This window comes from Pteropus alecto, unplaced genomic scaffold (assembly GCF_000325575.1).
Source record: "Pteropus alecto unplaced genomic scaffold, ASM32557v1 scaffold100, whole genome shotgun sequence".
NCBI lineage: Eukaryota > Metazoa > Chordata > Mammalia > Chiroptera > Pteropodidae > Pteropus > Pteropus alecto.
Window position 1 is genome coordinate 2,019,235 of NW_006430723.1, and position 17,402 is coordinate 2,036,636.

At 39.3% G+C, this 17,402-nt stretch overlaps 1 protein-coding gene across 1 annotated transcript; it reads left to right on the forward strand.

Moving 5' to 3' along the window:
* Positions 1–6,913: 6,913 nt before the first annotated feature.
* MRPL19 (mitochondrial ribosomal protein L19) lies at positions 6,914–15,331 on the forward strand. The gene is made up of 6 exons (XM_006905227.3): positions 6,914–7,067; positions 7,259–7,376; positions 8,836–8,954; positions 9,164–9,298; positions 11,824–12,005; positions 12,138–15,331. Exons 1-6 carry the CDS (start codon positions 6,965–6,967, stop codon positions 12,357–12,359), a joined length of 879 nt encoding a protein of 292 aa, XP_006905289.1. The 5' UTR covers positions 6,914–6,964; the 3' UTR covers positions 12,360–15,331.
* The last annotated feature ends 2,071 nt before the right edge of the window (positions 15,332–17,402 follow it).

Consider the following 17,402-nt stretch of genomic DNA (forward strand, 5'->3'; position numbering starts at 1 on the left):
CCCTCACATCTTTTTGATAAGCTGGTCTAAGGAATATTAGTGCTGTAGGCTGAAACCTGGCTTGTAATTGGCTATTAAGTAGTATTTTGTTAATTTGCCAGGACAGTGTGTTGCACGGGTGGGGAAAAGTGCCATGACTACCCTGAGAGGGATTATTTTTAATGTGTGTTACTGGATAGATATTTCTGGACCTACAGCTCACCGGGTACCATAATGATGAGCTGTAACGCTCAGAGCCTGTGGCGCGACTGGCCTGTGTTGTCACCTGAGTAGTCATTCTCTTTTTCCCTTAGCAAAGTGAGAGGGAGAGCACAACCTAAGTCATGGTCTTCTCAGATCTCAGTTTATTTACTTTGTTGGTCAATTTGGACATTTTCTTCCTTTTAAAAAAAAATAGCAAGAGATTTGTTGGTGTTTTCTTGTATACTTTCTATTTAATTCATTTTCTGTTACATTCTTAAAATCACAAGTGCATCTTTGCTAATAATATCAAAGCATATAAATAAAGTAGTTTATTTCCAAGAATTAAAAGATCAAACAATTATTTTTCCTATGGGTTTAATTTTGTCTGGTAATATAGCATCTTATTTACCTACTTAAAAATCACATAACATCATTGACTTCCATAACAGTGAACACTTGGTTTAAAAATATGTGCCTGAGATTTCCTCAGGTTTGGTTACCCGAGGAAGGAAAGTGTGAGTTCTCATTGCCTAGCAGAGTTTCTAGCCCAGTAGCAACTCAATACATATTTAATAAACTGAATAAAGGATACATAATGAACACATGATAGAGCAATGTAAAGAGCCCTGAAATATGATTCAGCTTGAGCCTGGAGTGTTCTGAGCTCAGAATTGAATGTCGGCAAAGGGAAACTTTGCAAACATGCTGATGCTCATGCTGCTTCCTGTGTTATGAGTAATAAAGTCCGTTGTCTCTGACCCAGGGGTCTCATGTACATTGTGCATTACTTCAACCCCCACCCATTCTTCAATAGCAGCTGGTTCTACTAATCTCTCTAGGTCTAGGGGCTTCCTTCTCACCTCTAAATTTTGGCCTCTACCCTACCCTTTCTTCCCCAGGGAGAATCACAATCTCCTCAAGGTCCTGAAACCCACAAACTCCAGTTTTCCTTGAAGTTAGAATAAGTGGAGGCCAATTCACATTTTTAGAAACAGAAAGGAGGCTTGCTTAAGAGTCGGAGTGGGAAAAGGAAGCTCTATGACCAATTAGCTGTATCTCAAGCAAGTTTCCTTGTAACATCTGTACTCGATGTTTTCAATTTCTCAACTCCCATATGCTCTCTGAAAAGTATAAATACATACATATATACACATACATACACGTACTAGCCATGCGGCTTCTTACTAAACAGTGCTCACTACAGCAATCATTCAACTCTCTGGAACCATAGCAAAGGCCAGTTGTCAGCTTCATCTGACCTGCCATCTCAGGACCTTTGGCACTTGTTGGCCATCCCTCTTCTGTCTCCTCTCTTTTATCAATCCTCCAGCATGTCCGGGTTTCCTTCACCTCTCTCTGGCTTCTCCTTCTCTGGATCTTTCATGGCTCATTTCGCCTGCACGTCCCTTAGAAGTTGCTATTCTCCAGGGCTCTGTCTTAGGCCCCCTTCTTATCTCACACCCCAGCCCCTCCTCAGTGGCCTCCTCATTCCAGTGGTTCCAGTTGCTATTACCCTCACCCCGGCCTCTCTCCTAAGCTCCAAACTCCCCTCACGCTCTCTAGTGCACTTTTATGCTTATGTGTGACGTATGTACCCCAAGCTCAATGGTTCCGAATCACATTCAACCTGTTCCAACAAATCTGTTCCTCTTCCCATGTTCCCTCCCTCAGCAGATGATGCCACTATCCACTGAATTGCCCAGGAATGAATCTAAAGCTTCCCCCATTCCATGAATTAGCATGGCTTGTTCACTCTTTGTCCTAAATACCCACTGTCACTTCTCATTTGCCTCCAGATGCCACCTGAGCTCAAGGCACTGTCATGTCTTGCTGGGATCACTGCCTCGGCCTCTTAAATCAACTCTCTGAGCTGCAGCTCCAGTCCGTTCTCCACTCTGCAGTGCCAAGGACCTTTCTAAAGTGCAAACCTGATCTTGTCATCCTTTTTTTCTGTTCTTTTTCAAATCTCTGAACACTCCTCAGAGTCGTCCTAAAGAAAAAATCATTATTATGACTTCCAAATCCCTTCATGCCCTGGACCTATCCACCTCCCCACCCTCATCGTCTTCTCATGTAAAATGCGAATGAATAACACAGGACTGATTTCTGATTCCGCACATGTCAGTTTGGTAAAGGAGGCGAATGAAAAAGAAATGAACCACTAAAAGAATATATACCATTTGCTTTAAATGCTATAAAAATAGGTGACAGAAATAATTATGGACTCCGCTGGGAAGGTGCCCAGGAAGTTCTTTTTCCCTATTCTAAGATTGAGAACCAGGAGGAAGAACAATTTAGGGAAGATTATCAAGATCTGTTTTTGCTAATAAGGATATCTGTAATACATTTTTAAAGTATTTGCTGCTGGTTTTAGATATATTTATGTATTGCCCAAAGCAGTAACTCTCAACTTCTCAGACGACTTGTCATTTACTATAATGAAGACCCCAGAACTACCAGTGGAAACACAGCATTTTCATCCATCTATCTTCTAAATGGAGTCTCATATTTATGTGTGTGTGAGGGGCAGGGGATGGAGGTGGGATACTCTTTTCTAATTTTTTCCTGACTAATCCTAATCTCTTCTGACTTTCTCAGTTATGCACATTATATCTTCAGGAATCAGCTCAATTCTTTCTTTTGGGAAACTTCTCGACTGCCCTAGTCTGGATGAAATGCATTTCAACATGCAAGGGCAACAGAGGGTGCAAACCCCCATCTCAGCAATCATCATTCTGTATTATAATGCTTTCTTCAGAGTAAATTATGTCCCCATGTCCATCTCTATAAAAGTCTCATAGTAGGTGATCAATATGTATTTGTAACTATGTAAAACACCTAACACAAATATTATACTTTTGCACACTTGAATTCAAAACAGTTTTATGATAGGCAACTTCTAAGATGACTTCCAATAATCCCCTATGGTCCTTAGTCCCCGCTCTTTGAGTGGGAGCTGGACCTAGTGTCTTGTTTCTAATGACTAGCATATAGCAATAATGATGGGATGTCACTTCTGAGATTAGATAACAAAAGACCATGACTCTGTCTTGCTCACTGTCTCTCCATCTTTTGCTGGCTCACTCTGAGGGAAGCAGGTACTCTGTTATGAGCTGCCCTATGGAAAGACCCATGTGGTAAGGAGCTGATGTCTCTCTAGCCATCAGCCTGCAAGAACCTGCCACTGGCCATGCGAATGAGCCTGGAAGCAAGACTTTCCTCGACTGGGCCTTGAGATGACTGCGGCCCCAGCCAACATCTTGATTGAAGCCTTAGGAGAGACTCTGAGTAAGAATCACTCAGCTAAGCCACCCTTGGACTCCTGATCCACAGAACTGTGAAATCATAAATGTTTGTTGTTTTAAGCTGCTAGATTTTGGAGTAATTTATTACAAAACAATAAATAACTAATAAAGGTTGTGTGTATATGTGGGAGAGGGCTTATGAGGCAATATCAAGGTATTTTATCCAGGCAGGATATATACCACAAGACCACACATATTTTTTATTTTGGAGAATTTATCATGGCCCTGGGTCTGCCCTTTGGCTTGGAAACTCAAATCCAGATCTGTCAGTTTGGTATGAAATAGATTCATCTTTGGGTCAGATTTATGTGACTCATATGACAACACCAAATGCTAGTTATAAATTTACAATAAGACAAAAAATAATTATGCTAGCCAGCATACAAAAAACATTTATGTCCCCATGACAACCACTTTCTCTCTCTGAAGGCAAAATTTAAAGTCAAATAAGAATGAGAGAGTTGCTTGATGGACATAGACTCAGAACAAAGGAAATTTAATACAGGTTTCAAAGGTTTAATGTCAGCAGACTAAGAGGACCACCTCGTACTAGAGATACATTCATCAGTGGGACCAGACACCTCCTCAGCTGTTGGTTACAACTCCATGAGCCTATCTCTGTCCCAAGATGGACTCGTCAATGGGCCTGGAATTTCTCTAATCACTTGGCTAAGCCTCCTTCCTTTTCTGGGTGGTAACTGGCCAACATTTCATATAGTGACTCTGGTTTTCTAGACTATGATGATAACCAGCCCCTCTTTGGAATGAGAGATCCTTTCTGTGGGTGTGTTAATACATAGGTCATGTTATGGTCTCCTCTTGCTGGTCTAGGAGTCATTTTACATCTTCAAAGTAAGTTTAATCCTAATTATATTTATTAAGAACTGCCTAAGAATTTTATTTATGGATTATCTTAATTTACTCTGTGTGATAACTGAATGAGAAAGGATACTAATATCCTATTACCAAGAAGGAGACTAAAGCAGAGAGGATAAACTCAAAATCTCATAGCTAATACAAGTTGGAACTTTGTTTTGCCTTAATTCATCTTGTAAAGAGATTTCCTAACCACCTTTGCTGTCTCTATTGCCTCTACACCAGTGGTTCTCAAACTTGAACAATTGTCAGATTTATCTGAAGGGTTTGTTAAAGCATAGATTGCTGGGCTCTTCTTCCATGGTTTCTGATTCAGGAGGTTTGGGGTGGGGCCTGAGAAAATGCATTTCTAACGTGTCCCGAGCTGATACTGATGCTACTGATCCAGGGACCATATATTTAGGTTAGAAACACCTCTTTTTTGGAATATTCCAATAGTTTCTTGCCTCTTATCAATTTTCTAAGTGCAACCAGAGTGATCTTTCTAATTTTACTTGGAAATATTTATTGAGTGTCAGGCACTGTGCTCGGCATAGAGGATGCAATAATGAGCAAAATAGGCAAGAATCCTGATATCACAATAATGTGGAGCTGGGTGTTTGCCTAGAACACTTCCTTTTCTTGGCTGAACACCATGTAATGTTGACCATGCTCTCCTTTCCATCAGTGTAAAATAGAGAAGTATTATAATTAAAGTTCTATTCCTGTAATCAGCTCACAAAATGGTTGAGTTATCCCCGTGCTCTTTGACTTTGTTCTGTGAAGTTACTTGGTAGAATAATTAAAACTACAGCTTATTTTTCACCCTAAGATAAGTTCAGAGTTAGGTAAGCAGGAATATGAGAGAAAATGAGATAAGAGTTTTCAGGCTTATTTTTTCATTTTTGTAAAACTTTTCAAAACCACTCTTTTATCTTTAGAAAGTTGGGGCAGCAGGGATGGCTTAGAATTGTTCCCTAAGTCCTGCCTTCCTTCTGTGAAGATCTATATGTTTTGTTTCCCTGCTCCTACCCATAGGACCAGTCCCAGCAAGAGTGAAGACCCAACTGTTCTGGGCATAGTTAGTCCAGAAAAATGCTCACTACTGCTAGTCACAATGATCTTTGTCTCTCTTCTCTTTTTCTTTTAAGAGATTGAAAACTTTTTTTTTTTTTTTTTTTTGGTATGGGTAGAAAAGGCCTAAAATTTTGCTAATCTGAAATTTTGGCTGTTTAATTCTTTGTTATTATAGGATAAATTCTTGGTCTAATCAACTAAGTTAAAATAGAAGTACCTTGAATTCTTGTCTCAAAACATGGCCCTTTCTCAGGCTGATGTGACAGATCATGTGTCTTCAGGATGGCAAAGTAGAGTATGTGGGGCAGGTTGGTTGTTTTTGAGAATTTGATCCCATGGTCAACAGAAACCTACTGAAAGCTTTAAACTGGGGAAAGAGAGGGACTAGGTATGCGTTCTGTATCATGTATTTAGCTTTCTATGTGGAGAAGGAGGGAACTGGAGGCAGGGAGGGAACTGGAGGCAGGGAGACCAATGCGGAGGCAGTTGCAGTAATCCTGAGGAGAAAGGCTAGTGACCTAGATTAAGGAAGTGGATGGGAGGATGCCTGAGATATTTGATGGTGCCAGGTGTAGCTTTAGGAACTTTACCTAGGGAGAGACAGAGAGGAATCAAGGATGGCACTGAGATTTTTGGCTTTAAGCAACAGATTGGATGTTGAAGCCTTTCCTGAGATAGCCAATACTGTGGAGGATATTTGGGGTTTAACATGATGCATTCAGTAGCTGTTGGGTTTGAAGTGTTTGGGGACATTAATTCGACTGGAATGACCAATAAGTAATAAAATACATCACTCTAAGCATGAAATCCTTCCAGCGGCTCACTGTTACCAAGGGTACAAGTTCCAAATTTCTTAATAAGACTTACGATTTACCTTTTTTGGTTTCATCTCTGCCACTTATCTTCACCCACAGCTGCCCAGTCCAAATTCAATTTTTATTCCTCGAAGAGCTAATGCTGTCTGTCGACTCAGGGGCTTTGTGATACCTGTCCTGTCAGGAACTATTTTCTCCTTGCATTCCACAAAAAGTGAGAGCAAGGTAAGGTGCCGGGATAAAATGGTGAGCAAGGGATGACCTCGTCCATACCGTTGCGGAGCTTATAGTATAATGGCGTAGTTAGACCCTAATCAATAATTACACAAATAATTAAAAATTAAATTAAAAATTAAAATTGCAAATGATATCAGAGCTGCTAGGGGGTACCTAGTAAGGGTGAGAGCCCATAGTGGGGTTTTGACGTAGTGGAGACTTGCCTGAGAAAGTGAAGATCAAGTTGATTCAAAGAAGGAGGAATGCTTTCTAGGCTGGGAGAACACCCCTGCGAAACTAGAGAAATAGGCACTTTCCCTAAAACATCGAGGCCAGGAGAAGGGGTCGGGGGAAAGGGGATGGGAGGGAAGAAGAAAAAAAAAGAAAAAAAAAAAAAAAAAAAAGGAGCGACTCGGCTGTTTTGTCCCATAACAGCTGCCATACGGCCGTAGTAAGCCGCGACCTCGTCGCACTGATTACTGGGAGTTGTAGTCTCTACCTTTGCGAACAGGCATGGCGGCCTCTATTGCAGGGTGCTATGGAACAACAATGAGCCTGGCCCGGACTGTTGGAGCTGCCAGGACACTGCGCTCTACGCCGGCCTCTGTCACCTGCCGTAAGTGGAGCGAGGCTTGCGAGTCGGTTCGCAGAAGGGGCTCATGGCCAGGCCGGGGGTAGGCAAGCATGGAACTCAAGGGCGACCTCAGTGGAGGCCTCTCATGGGACCGCGCTGGGGGATATCGCAGGGTTCCACCAGGGCTCAGGGCAGGCCGGAGCAGTTTTGATTTCTGTTGTCTGCTTTCGCAGTGGCCCGCGCGGGGCCAAGCCGCCAGCAGAGCACTAGACCTTCTGAACCCGGCGCATTCCAGCCGCCGCCTAAACCTGTTATCGTGGACAAGCGCCGCCCCCAACGCCAGGAAACAAGGTGAGGTGTGGACCTGGGCGCGATTCCCTCTTTTGGGGTCTGTCCGCTCGTGAACCTGTATTTGCTATGGAGGTCTTGGCCCTAACGCGGGGTCTGAACTTCCCACTCTACCAACTTGTGTGCCGAATTGTTAAGCTAGTGTATGTAAAGCACACCCAGCTCAGGTTTGTCATCCTCGCTTCTCCCAAGCTGGCATTGAACTTTCTCAGTAGTCTTATTAGATCAGAATTTCAAGTAGGGATTCCCCAGATATCAAGCTCTTTACACCGGCATTTGGCCCGTATTAAGAGTCTTTATCTGAAGCACATCTTATTTTACCCGTTTACATTCAGGAGCCAGTCTTTCCTCGGCTTGGTGGAAATGGATTGGCCAGGACTCACCGTGTTTTACTTTCCTGGCAAATGCGATACAGTGGTAAACATTTCTGCTAATTTGTATCTGAAATTTGGTCTTTGAAATAGTGTGCTTAAAAACCTGGTTCACTTAAAATGGTGGTAACTTCGGAGTACATGTAAATTTAGTTGACTTGTGGTTTGTAGAAGGTGTTTCTGTAGACCTGAATAAACAGCCTTCTTAAAAAAACAGTTTTGAAGGAGGAAGACTTGCTGAGATTATAGGCTTTCTGAAAGGGCTTTGGGTTGTTGATTCAATTATCAGAGAGAGAGAGAGAGAGAGAGAGAGAAAAGGAGGAAGACTTGCTGAGATTATAGGCTTTCTTTGGGTTGTTGATTCAATTATGAGAGAGAGAGAGAGAATGTTTAACATTTCAGATATTCTATACTTCTGAGTTGAAATAAACTTGAATTATGGAACCTAGAAATTCATAAAAGATTTTGTTACACAACTTTTTTAAGGTAGAAAAGGAATATATCTCTTAAATGAATCTACGTTGTAATGTCATTGATGCTTTTCTATAGATAAAACATTTCATAATGACCTTAAAATCAGTTGAAGAGAATAGGGAGATTAATTTTAAAGTCAATTTGCAATTGATGAATTGTGTTTATATCTTTTCCAACATAATTTATTATATGCAACTCAACATGAGGCCTGTACTATGGTTGTAGGCTTTGGAGTTTGACAGATATGACTACATTTAAATCTTGGCATGATAAGTTTATAGCTGATGTAATAATAGGTCAGTTAATTACCCTCTCCAAGCTTTGTTTTCTTCATCTGTGAAAAAGATATGACACCAAACCCATCTGGTTGTTGTAAGATTAATTTATGCTATAGAATTTAATAAAGCTTTTAACACAAAAGCCAGGTGAATACTCAGGGTCGTTAGCTATTTTCAAAAGCACTCTCAACAATTTTAGAAATAAGATCGATTCTTATTTAGAGACGGAAGAATAAAACACTTCAAAACCATAATCTTTCTTTTTTTAGAGAGCAACAGATTCTTTTTAAATGGTCTTTAAAGTTTCCTTTTATTATTATTATTATTTTTTTCCTGCAGGTTCTTGAGTCCTGAATTTATTCCTCCAAGGGGAAGAACAAATCCTCTGAAATTTCAAATAGAAAGAAAAGATATGTTAGAAAGGAGGAAAATACTCCACATTCCAGAGTTCTATGTTGGTCAGTAAGAGCTGGATGCTTTTATTATTAGTGGCTTGTGGGTTAGTTTTCTTGGTATAGAGAAGATTGTTGTTTACATATATGGGTTTCGCCCATATGAGGTACTTATTTCTAATGTTATATTAAAATCTTCAGGATGTTATGACATTACCTAGAAATGCCATTGTTTCTGCATCTTATGTAAAAGTTCACTTCACTTTCGGTTGTAGGAAGCATTCTTCGTGTTACTACAGCTGATGCATATGCCAGTGGAAAAACCAGCCAATTTCTGGGGATTTGTATTCAGAGATCAGGAGCAGGACTTGGAGCTACTTTTATCCTTAGGAACACTATTGAAGGACAAGGTAGGTTCCATTTCATTATTTTGATTTTCTGGAAAATGTCGTCTCAGGATTCTTTTTTGTTTTCTGCATCCTTGGATAAGACATCGAAAGTGTAAGGGGCTCTGAGGGATGACATGGACCCTATGCCTCAAATGGTATGAGAATTGAGGTTGCTGATTAAATATGATTGGTGCTCTACTTTCTTTGAAGGCTTCTTTTATTACAGGGACAATAACTTTTAGAAGTAGACTTTGCAAACTATGGCAGTATCGCAGGAGGAGACAAGTGACTCTAAAGCAGTGTGGGGACATTCATTTTAGGAGCAAATAACCCATGAGAACATTATAAACATAATGATGTAACTTTATCCTAAAATGAACGGCCCCCATTTTGCTTTTAATTATAGGAGTCACCACAAGGATCAGTTTTATAAAAGTCAGAGGAATTTTTAAAATGGCAGAATTGTTTGCCTTGCTTAATAAGGCAGGAGAACAAGTGGTAAAATTTTAGAAAGATTATGAATCAAAATGGCAGAAATAGTAGTTTTCATACTTAATGTCGTATGCTTCATCATCTCCAGCAGTGAAGTATTATTGAACATATGAGAAGAAACAAAGAAATTGAACATATGAGAGCAATTTATGTCTTCTTTATTCTGTAATGGCCTGGGTGCTATACATGTAAGAGCTCAGGAGGAATTGACTGAGTACAGACGGTTGTGCCTCCAATCGTGATTTCTCCAATTGCATACTCGGAGAAACCTTGTCATAGACATGAGCGTAGGTGTGCATCAGAACAAGCTGTGTTTGATCTTTGAAGCCGAGATGATAATCGTTTCTACCTCTCAGGGTTGTGATCAGTTGATTGTGGGGTTGTATATGAAGTGCTGGACACAAAGTATTAGCTCCCTCTTGCCATTCTCTGCAGTATTGTTTCTACCTCTCAGGGTTGTGGTCAGTTGATTGTGGGGTTGCGTATGAAGTGCTGGACACAAAATAAAGTATTAGCTCCCTCTTGCCATTCTCTGCAGTACTATTTGACTGTAACCTGCCTGTACCTTTCCCATTGATACTTCCTTTTTTGTTTATTCTTTCTAGTCTGGTGGCTTTAAATACCACCCATACGATGACAGTTCCCAAATACATATCTTGAGCACTGACCCTTTCAGAAGTCCAGATTTGGCATCTCCATTTGGATGTCTTATATAAAGCATAAAACAAGTTCAAAACTCTTTTTTTCTCCTCTCAATGTGTTCTTTTCACGTTTTCTGTTTCTATAAATGGTACGCTCCCCACCATTTATTTAAACCAAAACCTTAGGCACTGTTTTTAATTATTCTGTTTCACACATCCAGTCAGTCAGCAAGTTTTCATAGCTCAGCTTTAAAACACGTATCCCGCCTTTGTCTGTTTCTCCATCTTCCTTGCTACTGCTCCTGTCCCTGCCATCACCCTCTGCCTGCAATGGTACAGTATCACTGGTTTACTTTCTTGGTCCATCAAGTGACTCTGCTCCAGACAGATGGGCCTTTTTCTAGTTTTTCTAACACGGCAAGTTCGTTAAGGCCTCAGGGCTTCTGCATTTGCCATTCTTTCTGCTTGGAGTATTCTTGGCCCTTTATAGTATCAGTTTAAATGTTGTCTTTTCAGAGAGGCTTTCCCTGACTGTACTGTTTAAAGTTAATCTCTTTCCAGTCTCAGTGTCATCACCCTATATTGTTTTCACTGTATGAAATTACCCTTTTGGTTTGTTTATTTATTGTTTGTCACCCACTAGATTATAGGCTTTATGAGAGGAGAAGGATCTCAACCTGTTTTGATTTTGCTTTAGACAGGGCTCCTAAATCAGGGCCTGAACCAAAATAGTTGTATAGTAAATATCGTATAGTAGATTCCTGCTATTAAACACTAGATGTTAATGTTCATTATGTATTTTACTATTTGTATTTCTCTTGGGCTTATTCTAGGAAACCTCAGAAAACACTCTTGCCCTTAAGCATTTAATGATATAGATGTTATATATTAAACTAGTACTTGTAGCATCTTGGAAGCACTCAAAGCCGTTCTTAGCTTGCTTCATATGGAAGGCTCTGGAGTTTTAAAAACCTAGGCCATCCTTAAGAGAGCTTCTAAACCAAAGTTAGGACTTAAAAATGTGCTTACTCTTTTTGCATCATTAAGTCCTGTTGCTTGTAAAGTAGAAGATAGTTTTATTTAAGTAATTGGGAAATAAATTAACATAGATTGAAAAATTTACTCAAATTTTCTTCTACTAAGTTAATATTATCAAATTTGAAGAGATATGTGACTATATTTATAGAAGATATTCTTTTGCATTTTATTCTAATTCAGATTTTCTTATTACTCTATATTGATTTTACTTTGTTTCTTTCAGTCATCTTTATTTTAAAGATTGCAAATTTATGTCACATTTCCTTTGTGTGAAACTCTGTGCTAGTTCCTTTATAAAATAGCTTTTATTATAGTGTGAGGCTTATGCATGAATCTGGATTTAGATTGTAAGAAAACATTTTCTTCTCTTTTTAGGTGTTGAGATTTGCTTTGAACTTTATAATCCCAGAATCCAGGAGATCCAAGTGGTCAAATTAGAGAAACGGTTGGATGACAGCTTGCTGTACTTACGAGATGCCCTTCCTGAATACAGCACTTTTGATATTAATATGCAGCCAGTAGTACAAGAATCTAGCCAAGAAGTTCCTGTTAATCAGGTATAAATTGTACATTTGGAACTGGAAGTTCAAGTATAAAATAAGAAAGAGTCATCTTAATGAAAACTTTTAGAAGAATTTTTCTTATGACTATCCGCCTAATTTATTCTTTTTTGTAAATATCTTCCATAGCTGAAAGTAAAAATGAAACCTAAGCCCTGGTCCAAACGCTGGGAACGTCCAAAATTTAATATTAAAGGAATCAGATTTGATCTTTCTTTAACTGAAGAGCAAATGAAAGAAGCTCAGAAGTGGAGTCAGCCTTGGCTTGAGTTCGATATGATGAGAGAATATGATACTTTAAAAATTGAAGCCGCGATATGGGATGAAATTGAAGCATCGAAAAAGTCCTGATCTGAGAATGAATTTAGCGTCTTATGGAGGAGGATATACTGACCACAGAAGATTTTTTTAGAGACCAGTTTAATTTCATGTGTAAGGACATAGTCATTAAATCAGCTAAGCATTCATTATTTTATGAGTACTGTTTTTTAAAAAAAATAAAATGAGTACATCAGTTTATTATTTTAAAAAAAGAAATATACATGCCAATTGGTCCTGTGTCGATTCTCTTACTGGAGGCAAAGCTACAATAGGGTCAGACTCTTACCAGAATGCTTTTCATTAAGCCTGGAATCTGAACAAGGAATGGGTGAAATAAGTATACAGAAAAGTGTAAGATTTAAGGAATAATAGTAAAATGAGCATTCATGTACCCACCATCAAGTTATGTAAAACATTTAGTAATATCTGAGAAAGTTAAATAGAATATTTACTAGGATCTGAGAAGACTCTTGTGTGTCTGCAGTTGTATCCCTCCCCTCTCCCAGCTGTAGGCACTATCCTGACCGTTAATTGTTCCCTTGCATTTGTTTTAGTTTGTTACGTACATATGCGTTCTTAATATATTCAGTTGAACATAACAGTCTTTGGGTCATAGTCTAGTTTCAGTTTCCATGAGCTTACAAAAAAAAACACTTTTGAGGAAGTTCATGGCTAAGGCCATGAGTGAATTCTGCTAAATAGAAGGCTCACCACAGGGCTTTGGCAGGGCTATAGTGTAGATGGAGTAATTGGCGTCTGACAGAAATGTGGTTGGAGAGAGTAGACTGCTCTGTATTTTCTGGTTCTCAGCTCATGATGAATCAAACTCCAGCTTGTAAGAGTAGGTCAGAACAATACTTCAGTAGGGTGATACGAGTGTCTTGCTGAGAATGGAATGGAAAGCTGGCAGGTAATCAGTCACACATGGCAAACACCGGTCTACAGGTAGTTTGGGCCAGGCTTATCTGGACATGGCTGTGCCACAGGTTAAAAAGAGTACAGTACTAGCATGGGTCTTGGTGAGGGCAACACTCAACCTGTCTGTTGAATCATGCTGCTCAGATCTATACTCCGGTGCCTAGTTATTTTGGGACTTGCATTCACTTCTCTCCTGTGCTGATCTGTTTTCTGGTTTCTTTGTTTTCATTTTATTGGCTACTAACTAGTTTTAGTAGAGCAAATTCTTTTGTTAGCTTCTGGAGGAAGTATATATGGAGGTACATTTTTGGAAACCTTGTATAGCTGTAATATTTGATACTTTATAAAATTCTAGGTGGAAGATAATTTTCTTCCAAATTTCAGAGGTATCACTCCGATGCCTCATGTTGAAAAATTCAAAACCATTTTGATTTCTGCTGCTTGTATGTGACTTGAAAGTTTGTAGCATATCTTTGTGCTCAGTAATTTCACAGTGATGTGCCTTGAAGTGAATCTATTTTCTTTATATTGGGCAGTCTGATGAACCCTTTCAATGTGGTAACACATGCCTTTCGATTCTGGGAAACAGTGTTTAGTGATGATTTTCTTCTGCTTTTTCTGGAACTTATTTTTTGATGTTGAATTTCTAAGACTAGATCTCTATTTTTCCTACCTCTGCCTCCATCTCTGTGTTTTAGCTCTTTAATTCTTGGCAACTCTGCTATCATGTTTTTAAATCTCAAGATCTCTTTAATTTCTGAAAGTTCCCTTTCTTAGATAGTACTCTGTCCTGATTTTTTATGCCTGTCTATGGATTTGTTCTGTTATCACTGAGGATATTCATGATAGTGTTTGTATTTTTTTCTTGTGAAATTGCTTTTCTGCAGCATCTCTTTTCTCCAAATTTCTTCTTTCTGTGGGTATTTCTTTATATTTTAGGCTTTTCCTAGACATCTGGCAATCCTTTGTTGTCTTCTTATGGTTGAACACTGAACTAAAACTGGTTTGAAGCCTTGGACTTGTAGGAAAGGGTTGTCTTTAAGGTTATCTGGGTGGCTGTTTCTTTTTTTAGAAATTCTCTCCTACTTGAGAATGTCTTGGTTTGGTCAGACTCTCCAGAGTAGAGGATTCAAGTCTTCCTGGCAGTAAGGCTCTATCTGCCAGTGTTTTGGGAGCCATATTGGGGAAGAAGAACGGGATTTGTGGCACTCTACATGGATATGGCTGTCCTGTCCTCCTTTCTTCCCACTTTTGGCTTAGTACCCAGTATCTGCAGTCCAGAAAACTTCTCTAGAGAATGAACTTCTGGACTTCAGCTGGTGTGGGGAAGGGCGGGACAAACAGTAGGGGTGCGGGTGTGGGGAAGGGTGGGACAAACAGTAGGGGTGCGGGGGTGTCAGGGCTATAACCTCCAAGTATTCATTAGGTTCTCCTTATTTTAGCCATTGTCCTTTACCCCCGGTTGCCAAGGTATTGGACCTGCTGACTGGACAATTCTAAGGGATGAGTTGGGTTGATTCTCACCCTTTTCCACTGCCAGCTTGATTCTTGAGTTAGCCAGTCCATCCATAGGCTTTTTCAGCTTTCAAAATTTTGTTCTGATTGTTTCTTGTGCTGTCCTCTCCTGTGGATTTAGGTCTCATCCATACGCTTTTCAACTTTTACTGCTTGTACCTTGTCCTGTTTTCTCTCCTTCCTGTGGGTTTGTCTTTTTCCCTGTGGTGTATTTTAATGCTATTTGAATAATTCATCTGACAAATTAACCTATTTAGTCATTTTTCCAGTAATATAGTTCTCTAGAAGAAAATTTCAAATAGTAATCTTTGGGGTTCTTAACATTCAGTGCTACTTTGATCTTTTTTACTAATAGAAGTTACACAGCCATCTAACTACTTTCTAAAAGCAACAGACATACCATATTTAGATTACTTGCTGATACAGCCTCTCAAAATTTTAGTAAGAGCCTATATTCTGTATTTCTCTTTAACTTGTTGGAAGATAACCATTAAAATCTGTTCTCTTTACACTGTTAAACACACTTCACCCTTCTTGGTAGAAGGTCAAATAAATGATACATTTCAGTATTTAAAGCTGTGTAAATGTATGATTAGCTCATAAGTACTTGTGCTCGTAACGCGGTCATGTTTTCATTCTGTAAGATTATCTTGAAAATTCTTGTGATTTCTCCCCCAGAAACAAAGCAAATCTTAATACGTTAAATGTGTGTAGTATAAACATTTTTATTGTAGTAAGATATATAGAAAAAATTTGTCATTTTAGCCATTTTAAAATGTACAATTTGTACAGTGGGATTAATTACATTCACATTATTGTGTAGCCATCACCACTGTTTTCAAAACTTCTTCATCACCCCAGAGACTCTAAACATTAAATAATAACTCCCTGTTCCTTTCTTTCCCCTCAGCTGATAAATTAATCTCTCTTCTCTATGAATTTACCTTTTCTAGATACTTCTTATAAGTTGAATCATAATATTTGTACTTTTGTGTCTGGCTTGTTTCACTTAATATATTTTCAAGATGCCATGTTATAGCATGTATCAGAATTTCACTAATGGCTAAATAATATTCTATTGTATATATATACATCATGTTTTGTGCATCCATCTATTGATACAGGTACAAATAGTTATTTGTACCTTTTGGTTATTGTGAATAATGCTACAATGAACATCTTTATGTATTGCGTACCCAGTAACAGAGTCATAAGTATGTTCTATACATTTGTCTTTTAAATCATGTAGGAGATAAAAAGTGGAGTTACAAAGCAGAATTACACTAATACTAGCTTAGCTTTTATATTTTCACATCTATTTACCTTTACTGGAGATCTTATTTCATCATACAGATGTCTTTTGGTATGCTTTGACTTCTTTATCATGTTCTGTGTAATTACTACAAGTCTTTCCCCCTTGTAGTTACCATGAGACTTACATAAAATATCTTAAAATTATAACACCCTGTTTTAAATTGATAACTTCAATAGCACTCTTAAAATTTACTTGACTTCTCTCACAATAGAGGGTTGATGTTATAGTAAACATTTTTTATATTGTGTATTCAATAACAGATTATTATATATATGGTTATTTTTACTACATTTGCTTTTTAACTTTTAAGCTAGAATTGTATGTGAATTACTGTCATTACCATATTACAGAATCTGACTGTCATTACCAGTGTATTTTATACTACCTAATGTTTTTATGATGTTAATTAGTGTCCTTTTCCACTCAAAAAATTCTTTTAGCATTTTTTAAGGCCTGACAGTCTCTGTCAGTGTTGCTGGGCTATACAGTTTTCCATGTTGTCCCAGTTAGACTTTTGGGTTAGGTGGGGCTGGGAGCTACACTTAGCAGTGGGTTGGGCTATGAATTAGCAAGTCAGTAAAGCCAGCTCCAAGCATCCTCCCAGGTGTTCCCGGTTAGGCTTTCTGGTCAGGAGAGGCTGGGAGCTACAGTTAGCAGTGGGTGGGGTTATGAATTAGCAACTCTGCTTGAATGGAGCAAGAGAACTAGCTCCAACCCCAGAAAAACTTTATGGTCATGACTCAATCCAGCCTGCACCCCAAATTCCCTGAACAGTGTCACTGACTTTGCTCTGCAGACCATCAGCTCTGCCTGCTGTACTCGGCTCCAGTGTTTCTCAGCTATGAAGCTTCCAGGTGGTTCCACCAGGCTTTCCCTGTGAGGTGAGACTGGATTGGGACACCCAAGAAACGTCCAACTGTGGTGGGGGTGCTGGAGTCCAGCCTGGGCACTCGTTTCCCACTGGAGGAAAGTCGGTGTGGTGCTGCCCTGGCCCGGGGGAAGGGGCAGTGCGTTCAGCGGTCAGCGTGTAGCCGCTCCTTATCCTCCTAATGCCGTCTGTCTTGGTCGCTGTGGTACAGGGGTGAGGGAGTTGTGTGTGTGTGGGGCGGGGGGTTGTTGCTTTGGCTTCACCCCCCATGTTCTAGGATTTTCTCGGTTGTCTCTTACCTTTGAATAGTCTAGTTGCTCTTTTGAGGAGGAGAAAAGTCTTGTATGACTTGTCTCCCTCTTGGTGATGTCCTACCATTTTAAAGTTGCCTTTTTCTTGATTCAATATTTGCTTGGTTGCTATAAACTTTTGACTGTTTTCTAGAGTTTCGAAAAAG